The sequence below is a fragment of the Saccopteryx bilineata genome, chromosome 11, assembly GCF_036850765.1.
Source record: "Saccopteryx bilineata isolate mSacBil1 chromosome 11, mSacBil1_pri_phased_curated, whole genome shotgun sequence".
NCBI classification, from domain to species: Eukaryota; Metazoa; Chordata; class Mammalia; order Chiroptera; family Emballonuridae; genus Saccopteryx; species Saccopteryx bilineata.
The window spans coordinates 71,141,448-71,150,554 of record NC_089500.1 but is presented as its reverse complement, the minus strand read 5'-3'; the positions used below and the strand labels follow the sequence as shown (position 1 = coordinate 71,150,554).

Below are 9,107 nucleotides of genomic sequence, written 5' to 3'. Positions count from 1 at the left end.
GGGCTTGCACTTCTGCTCGGCCTCCCCCACCCAGCACCAGCTTGGAGAGGCCTCTCCATTCCTGCCCAGGCCCTGGGCCCTCCCAGCCTGGCGGAACCCACCGCCCCGCCCCCGCTCCCCCTCCCAGCCTGGCGGAACCCACCGCCCCGCCCCCGCTCCTCCCCCCCCCCCCCCCAGGTGGACACGCACATCCACGCCTCGTCCTGCATGAACCAGAAGCACTTGCTGCGCTTCATCAAGCGGGCGATGAAGCGGCACCTGGAGGAGATCGTGCACGTGGAGCAGGGCCGCGAGCAGACGCTGCGCGAGGTCTTCCAGAGCATGAACCTCACCGCCTACGACCTGAGCGTGGACACGCTCGACGTGCACGCGGTCTGTCCCGGAGGCGGGGGCTGAGGGGCGGGGTCAGCGTGCAGGCTGGGGGTCAGGGGTGACCTGCCCGTCTCCCCCAGGACAGAAACACCTTCCATCGCTTTGACAAGTTCAATGCCAAATACAACCCCATCGGGGAGTCTGTCCTCCGAGAGATCTTCATCAAGACGGACAACAGGGTTTCTGGGAAGTACTTTGCCCACATCATCAAGGTGAGGCGGCGTGGTGCCAGCGCCCAGGTGTGAGGGCAGCCCTCCGTCTGCCTGGACGAGAGCCTGGGGTCTGAGAGGCTCTGTGGTGGGTGAGGGGGCTGGGTCAGAGGCAGGTGGGGGCCTGACTGAGCGCCTGTGGCGGTGGCTGCAGCGATGGGGCCGGGTGAGAACCCCGAGTGTGACAGTCGTCCCGTGCTTGTCTCTAGGAGGTGATGTCGGACCTGGAGGAGAGCAAATACCAGAACGCAGAGTTGCGGCTCTCCGTCTATGGGCGCTCCAGGGACGAGTGGGACAAGCTGGCGCGCTGGGCCGTCATGCACCGCGTGCACTCCCCCAACGTACGCTGGCTCGTGCAGGTGCCCCGTCTCTTGTGAGTGTCCGTGGGAGTGGGAGGGAACGTGGGCAGAGTTCCAGGGGCCAGGGTCTGCCTCCAGCCCTCCGGCTATGGCTGACCATCCCCTGTCCCAGCCAAATTCTTGTTCCAATCATGGTGTGCCCAGCCTGACCCGCCCACTGTGGTTCACAAGTGCTTCTGTGATCTTGGGCCAAGCTCTGACCCTCCTGGCCTGCTGGTGTCCTTGCACCGGCCCTGACCTACACACACCCGTGTGCCCGCGCCTCACCTGCAGTGACGTGTACCGAACCAAGGGCCAGCTGGCCAACTTCCAGGAGATGCTGGAGAACATCTTCATGCCGCTGTTCGAGGCCACCGTGCACCCTGCCAGCCACCCGGAGCTGCACCTCTTCCTGGAGCATGTGAGGGGGCGGCCCACAGCTGGGGTGGGGGGATGGCCTGCCTCAGGCTTGGCGGCAGCTCCAGGCCTGACCCCGGGGATGCGTGCCAGGTGGATGGCTTTGACAGCGTGGATGATGAGTCCAAGCCCGAGAACCACGTCTTCAACCTGGAGAGCCCCCTCCCTGAGGCCTGGGTGGAGGAGGACAACCCGCCGTACGCCTACTACCTGTACTACACCTTCGCCAACATGGCCATGCTGAACCACCTGCGCAGGTGTGGGCTCCACCCCCGTCTCACCCTCACCCGGGGGGCCTGCCCTGGGCTGGGCCCACCGAGCACTGACCCAGCTCCTGCCCCCACACACGGGCCTGATGGTTGTTTCTCTGCCCCCGGGGCCCTTCCTCAGCTGCCAGGAATCGAGCGCTGCCCCTTGTCCTAGGCCCACGGTGGCGGGGTGGGGGCCCGGGAGCCTGGTGGCTGACGCTGTCTCTATGCCCCCCAGGCAGAGGGGCTTCCACACCTTTGTGCTGCGGCCGCACTGCGGGGAGGCTGGGCCCATCCACCACCTGGTGTCGGCCTTCATGCTGGCCGAGAATATCTCGCACGGGCTGCTTCTGCGCAAGGTCAGGGCTGCGCCCCCTCCCCCCCCTCCCCGGCTCCCTCCCCGTCGGTCCCCTTCCTCCCGGCTCTTTGGGTCCCTCTTTGGGTCCCGTTAGCAGCTGGTCCTCCTCGTGCAGCCCCGTCTGGACTGCTCCGCACCCGCCTCCACTCCAGCCCCCACCTTGGATTCTGGTTGTAACTGACCCTCTACCGATTGGGCCCAGTCGGGACCCCCGCTCCCAACACGAGAGGGACCTATACCCCCCAGAACCAGGTATGCTTCCCAGCTCCAAGGCCACTGACCGGCCCTCCCCGTTGTCCGCCCAGGCCCCGGTCCTGCAGTACTTGTATTACCTGGCGCAGATCGGCATTGCCATGTCTCCGCTCAGCAACAACAGCCTCTTCCTCAGCTACCACCGGAACCCGCTGCCCGAGTACCTGTCCCGCGGCCTCATGGTCTCCCTGTCCACCGACGACCCCCTGCAGTTCCACTTCACCAAGGTCAGAGGCGGTGGGCGCAGGCGAGGACACCCAGGCCCTGGGGTCTCAGGGCTGGTGCTGCCCCCTGCTGGTGGAGTGCAGCGTGCCAGGGAGAAGGGGGGCGGGGTGGTGCAGCAGGGGCGCTCTGGTCTGAGGGAGCCTGGCTCGTGCAGGAGCCCCTGATGGAGGAATACAGCATCGCCACCCAGGTGTGGAAGCTCAGCTCCTGTGACATGTGTGAGCTCGCCCGCAACAGTGTGCTCATGAGCGGCTTCTCCCACAAGGTACCACCCCCTCTCCCTCCCCGCCTCTGCCCTGGGAGGGTCTCAGGGTCCTGGGGCCTGGCCCCTCAGAGCCACTGCAGCCTGCCCACGACCCCCTCTCTCTGCAGGTGAAGAGCCACTGGCTGGGACCCAACTACACCAAGGAGGGCCCCGAGGGCAACGACATCCGCCGCACCAACGTGCCGGACATCCGCGTGGGCTACCGCCACGAGACCCTGTGCCAGGAGCTGGCGCTCATCACGCAGGCCATCCAGAGTGAGACGCTGGAGACCATCCCGGAGGAGTCGGGCCTCGTCATGAGCCCGGGGCCTCAGTGAGCCTGGCCGGCGGGTGCCCGGCCGCCCAGCACCTCGACCACGTTCTGTCCTCGGACCCCTCCGCCCCGCTGTGGCCTCTGCATGTGTCCGTCCTTCTCCGTTCTGTCCTGCATGTCTCCCGCCTCTCTCTGTCTCTGTGCCTCCCCAGTCGGAGCAGGGCCCGGGTGTGCGCCACCCCTGCTTGGCTCAGGTGGCACCCGGTGGCCCAAGTTTGAGGGCTGCGCTGTTGGTGGCCCTGTCCCAAAGGCCTCTGGAGCCTGGCTGGAGACGGCTGTGGGGGGCCGGCCCACCAGCCTTTGGAGCCCCGCCCGGGCGAGCCCAAGCTTCGGCCAGGGCTTAAGCTTTGGCCCCCGTCTTGTTTACATGGCCAGAGGACAGGTGGGGCTGTGTACCTCTGCTGTGGGCACGGGGCTGCCGGAGGTCTGTGGTGGGCAGAGCTGGGCTGAGCACAGGTGTTGCCCTGGCATCTTGGACTTGGGCCTTGGAGGTGCTGGACCACCGCCTCTGCCCAGTCCTGCCCGGCAGCCTTCTCCGTCCTCCCTCCGGCCGAGTGCTCTGGTGTCCGCCTCCTGTGCCTCTGTGGGAGGGGGCGGCCGCCCTGTGCCATGTCTGGGGCCACTTCGGCTGGAGGGTCCTGGATCTGCCACCGTCCCCGGGGGTGGCATCCCCAAGTGTAGTCCCTACAGTTTTGACCAGACCTGGGTCCTGGCTGGTCCCGTGTTGTTTTCTGGACCGAGGCCTTTGATGTGAAATGCGTCATTTCATACAAGCCCATCTTTCCTAGTGCATGAGAAATAAAAATTATTTAAGTAAATGAGGCAGGTGGGGTCTCCGTTGGGGGTGGCGCCGCCGGGGTCAGGGTGGCTGAGCTCAGGGCCAGGAGCACTCTGGATAGAGACAGTGAATTCTGAGGGGGGTAACTGGGCTTGGATGACGTGTCATGCCCGTGGAAGCGGGGGGTGGGAGAGGAGAGGCCTGCCGGGGACCCATCTGCTGTCCCCAGGCCCTCGCAGTCTCTTCCCCCTGCAGGGGGCACTGCCCATCTCCTTGCAGCCCCGTGGGACCGCTGGGAGATGTGGGAACGTGCACTTAGCAAGCAGACCTAGGCCCATGGTTCTCAAACTGCGGGCGCCAGCATCTGGAGAGCTCATTTAAAATGCCATTTCCAGGTCCTGCCGTCCGGTTCCGATTCAGTGAGTGGAAGGTGTGGTGGGGAAATCTCACCAACTCGGCTTCTGTCCCGTGTGTAATACACACTCTCTGGGGCACCTCCCAGGAGGAAAGTGGAGGGTGCCCTGAGCTGTGCGGGGTCCTGGGTGGGCACCGAGAAGCCTGCTGCTGCTGCTGTTGCTGAGGCACCAGATGACAGGCCGGCGGCCTTGGAAGCAGTCTGTCCCGGGACAGTGTGAGCGTGGACCTGAGTCCCGGGGCCAGAGGACAGGCCGGCGGCCTCGGAAGCAGTCTGGCCCCAGGACAGTGTGAGCGTGAACCTGAGTCCCAGGGCCAGAGGACAGGCCGGCGGCCTCGGAAGCAGTCTGCCCCGGGACAGTGTGAGTGTGGACCTGAGTCCCAGGGCCTGGGGGGCAGCTGGCTTCGCCTCCCCTGCCGTCAGCCTGCTCAGCCCAGCCTGCTACGTCCGTGCGAGCCCCCTCCTGGCACGGCACTTGCCCAGTGCCCCCAGGCAGAGGCTCTCCAATGCCCCTGCCTCCTGAGGGTCCCTGGAGGGTCAGGCTCCCGCCTGTCCAAGGCCTAGATAGAGCCCTTCGGTCTCCAGAAGGCTTCTCTGGCTGGTTTTTTGTAGTCATTTGCATATCAGAACTGCATGTTAGAGCTGGTCGAGAAGCCAGATTGTACAACTCTGGCTGGTTTCTGTTGAGGAAACAGGAGGTGCAAGTGGCCTGTGGCAGAAGCTGGGCTGGAAGGCAGGGGCCTCAGCGCCCAGGGCTCTTCCACCCCATGCAGGGCCTCTGCCTGAAGGACGCTGCTTTTCCAGGGTGAAGGGAACTTTTCAAGGACATCTGTATGTTTAATAATAAAAATGTGCTCTGTCTTCTCTTCATTTGTAAAAACAGGAGCAGGATTAGAGGATCTTTCACTCAGGACAGCAGGGACTCCATACTTACTCGCCGAGTTTGTCATATAGGAGAAGCCTTGCTGCCATTTTCTTGTCCTTTGTTCAGCCCTCTCAGTGTGTGCTGAGACCCAGTCCTGAGCACACTACCAATTTAAAGAGTTTCTTAGCGAACTCCCCACTATTTTTTTTTTAACAACTTGCTTCTAGATTGTTTGGTTCTTTGAGATTACTCTTTCAAACATTTATTGAGAGAATAATTTTAGAGCAGTAAAGCCTGAATACATTTTCTTATCTGAAAAGAAAATAGTTTTTGTTCCAGAACTTGAGAAAATATACAGAAATTGGAAATGGGGGGGAAAAAAGTCACTCATCCACCAATATCAACAAATATTTGCTGATCATCTGTCTGCATGCTTGAGATACATGTTTTTAAATATATTTCTACATTTCTTTCAGTTTTTGTTCTTTTTGTTGTTGTTTTTTGCGAGAAGGGGAGGGAGAGAGATGAGAAGCATCAATTTGTAGTTGGGCCACTTTAAAAACTGTTCATTGCCTGACCAGGTGATGGCGCAGTGGATAGAGCGTCGGACTGGGATGCCGAGGACCCAGGTTCAAGACCCCAAGCTTGCCAGCTTGAGCGCGGGCCCATCTGGTTTGAGCATAAGCTTACAGCTTGAACCCAAGGTTGCTGGCTCCAGCAAGGGGTTACTCAGTCTGCTGAAAGCCCGTGGTCAAGGCACATATGAGAAAGCAATCAATGAACAACTAAGGTGTCACAACGAGAAACTGATGATTGATGCTTCTCATCTCTCCCTTCCTGTCTGTCCCTATCTATCCCTCTCCCTCTCTGTCTCTAAAACAAACAAACCAACAAACTGTTCACTGATTCCTTCTTATACGTGCCTTGTCCAGGGGGCTCAAGGCAAGCCAGTGACCCCTGGCACAAGCCAGCGACCTTTGGTTTCAAGCCGGCCATCATGGGATCGTTTTGATGATTCTGTGCTCAAGCCGGCAACCTTAGTTAGGGTTTCAAACCTGGGACGTTAGTGTCCTAGGCTGACACTCTATCCACTGCACTACCCTGGTCAGGCTTTCTGTTCTTTTTTTTTTTTTTTTTTAAGGCATTTTTGAGTTGAGATATCTGTATGGTTTTGTGGTTTTAAAATTGTTTAACTGCTCTCCCCATATTTCATTAAAATACTATTTGTAAGTACAAGTTTTAATTACTGTTCACGGTCCGACGTAGAGCCTCACCCTAACATCACAGCTGTTTGGTTGAGAACAAGGGCGGGACCTAATGTGACTGACGTGACTGACGGTGTTCACTCTGGAGCTACCGTGCTCTCTAACTTGTAACCTTGCGCAAGTTAGACCCCGGGCTCTGTGCCTCCAGGGGACCGCAGAGGGTCCTAGGGCTCCCGCTGCCATCCAAGGGGCAGGGTCGATGTCAGAGGCTGGGGAAACGGTCAAGGCCTGAAAGAAAAACTTTGGGGGCTTCAAAATAGGAAAAGAACAATGTCACAGTTGATCAGTGTTTAACTAAGGGCAGTGTTCCGGAAGTAGTAGGTCAGCTTCAGTATTTGTTACATTGGTATCCACAGAAATGCCATTATATTTGAAAACAATTTGTAAATTGGGTTCTTGGCAAGAGTTCCAGACCGTGCAGAATGATCGAAGAGAAAATCGTAAGGAAAAAAAAAAAATTCAAAAACAACCAAGGGAGATGAGAAAGTAATCGTAGCCAACAGTAAATTGAGTTACTCGTTGCCAAGTAATTTCAAAAGCAAATTCATAAGAAAGCCCTTTTACATCGAAAGCCAAGAAGAGTTATATTTAATGAGGGAATGTGGGTGCATTTGAACTTTTGTACCAAGGAGGGTGGTGCTTCGGAGAATCCAAGACAGGGTCTGTTGAGGGCTGAAAATAGCCCTGTCCTCAGTTCTCCCGGCCGGGACCGGCTCCGCCTGTGGTCCAGCCAGGCCCTTCCACCCGCGTGCCTCCCTGACCAGGCTGGACAGATTCAGAGCACCTATTCAGAGATCTGTGCCACGGACCCTGTGTGGCTGGAGTTTCTGGCTCTGGTTAGCAGATAAACTATCCTGGATTTGAAACCTGAGTGAGTGTTTTCATTTATTAGTGGGGCAAGCACCCCTCCCCCCCCAACTCCCCAGGTTCCGGTGACGGTGCAAAGGAGAGAGAGTACAACCCGTTCCCAGCCTTGCATATAGAGTTAGGATTGAAACCCAGGTCTGTTTGACTCCAAATTCCAATCTGAAGCACAGTGTACGTCTGTAGAGGACTGGCAAGCTGCAGAATCTTGGAAGACCGAGCTGGGAGATCTGGATTCACAGTACCCGGGACACGGTGACCTCAGCCGCTGAGGGCACAGACCTTCAGGTCTCGTTAAAGGAGCACCTTGGGCAATGCCCACAACAGGCTGCCCTGTCAACCCTCTGCTGGCCTGCGTTTTCTTTTTGTTAGGAGAGCTGGGCCACCCTATGTATGACGCTCCCCACCCGGTGAGGGGTAAGCCCGAATAGTTTTAATAAAGCGGTCTGGCCTAACCTGTGGTGGCGCAGTGGATAAAGTGTCGACCTGGAAATGCTGAGGTCGCCAGTTCGAAACCCTGGGCTTGCCTGGTCAAGGCACATATGGGAGTTGATACTTCCAGCTCCTCCCCCCTTCTCTCTCTCTGTCTCTCCTCTCTCTCTCTCTCTCCTCTCTAAAAATGAATAAATAAAAAAAATAAAAAATAAAATAAAGCGGTCTGTGCCGTCCGTCCGTCCTGGCCTCCTCTTCCTTATCAGACTGTCCCCCTGCCCCCGCCCACCCTCGTCTTCTGCCAGGCCCCCCACACTGGCCCCACGGGTCTCCCCATCCAAGGCCAGTGCCCCACCTTATTCTCTGAGGTTTCTGAGGCCCGTCAACTGCTTCTTTTCCAGGAAAGTTTCTTGCCTCTTGGCGTGGGTGACCCCGCTTCCACCGGCCTCATTTCCTTGCCGTCGCCCTGCCCCCCAGCCCCACCCCCACGGGGGTCAATGCCGGCTGCTGCTCCGTTGGGAAGACTGGCTGGGACAGAGGCCTATGCTGGGCAGAGGTGGGGCGGGGGGGGGGGGGAGGAGGAGGAGGGGGAGGCTCTCTGCAATTCTCACCGAGTGGAGCTCAAGAGGGTAAGTGGATTAGCAGAGGTCAAGCTGGAGATGCAGCCAGTGCTCAAGGGGCTGCTGGGAGGGAGGCGACCCTGCAGGCCAGACCCTCGACCTGTCATGGCGTCCGCAGATGACCAGTGCACAGAAGCTGACTCCCTCTGACCCAGCTCACAGCAGATGGCAGCGGACCCGGGAAGCTACTTACCAGTGTCCGTCAGGGAATCAAAACTCCAAGTACGGGATTTTTTTTTTTAAAGTTTCCCAGCACTGGCTTGGTAGCAGAGTTGGAACAGGGGTGTTGGACAGCCTGTGTTGGCCCTGGGCCTCCAACCCTGTCCCCATGTGCCTCTGGGCAGAGCCCTGCTAGCTCACAGAGTGCCTTTGTGTGTTTAGCAAACGCCTCTCCTTCCTTGGGTAGACGCAGCCCCATGTTGGGCAGTGCAGCCTGGTGAGCAGAGCACAGGCAGGCTTTTTGTCTCTGGTCACCTAGGGGCTCTTGTCAGTGCACACCCTGACTGATGTAGGTGACAGCCCGGCCCTGGGGTCCCTGGGCACCTGCCGCCTGAGGGTGCTCGGGCAGCCGCATTGTCACCGATGTACTGGCTCTCTCACAATGGGGACTTCTCGGCAGCATCCCACATCTGTAAATCAGACGAAGCTCCAGTCGCCCTGCTCCGTTCCACCCCTGTCCTGTCCCTGAACAAGGCTCCTTGCCCACAGAGCTGCCTGGGTGCTGTTTCGGGGGAGGTGCACGTATTCACGCTCAGGTACCCCCAGAGCGGTCTGCTTCGGGTGCTGGAGCCTCCACTGTGAAGTGTCCAGATGCGCGGCTCTCTCCTCTCCGCCGGCCACATCCTGCACATCCTGTCCCTGTGCACCAGGG

The 9,107-nt window shown here is 59.0% G+C and overlaps 1 protein-coding gene across 6 annotated transcripts in view; it reads left to right on the top strand.

The window, feature by feature from the left end:
- Positions 1–3,815, top strand: part of AMPD2 (adenosine monophosphate deaminase 2) — a 13,780-nt gene extending 9,965 nt beyond the window's left edge. For all 6 annotated transcript variants that reach the window (XM_066247647.1, XM_066247643.1, XM_066247642.1 and 3 more), the window contains 9 exons: positions 178–372; positions 453–584; positions 791–954; positions 1,214–1,340; positions 1,430–1,593; positions 1,823–1,943; positions 2,248–2,421; positions 2,574–2,684; positions 2,792–3,815. In XM_066247647.1, coding sequence (XP_066103744.1) covers positions 178–372; positions 453–584; positions 791–954; positions 1,214–1,340; positions 1,430–1,593; positions 1,823–1,943; positions 2,248–2,421; positions 2,574–2,684; positions 2,792–3,001 — 1,398 coding nt within the window. In that variant the 3' untranslated portion in view covers positions 3,002–3,815. The remainder of the gene's footprint in view (positions 1–177; positions 373–452; positions 585–790; positions 955–1,213; positions 1,341–1,429; positions 1,594–1,822; positions 1,944–2,247; positions 2,422–2,573; positions 2,685–2,791) is intronic.
- Positions 3,816–9,107: the final 5,292 nt, after the last annotated feature.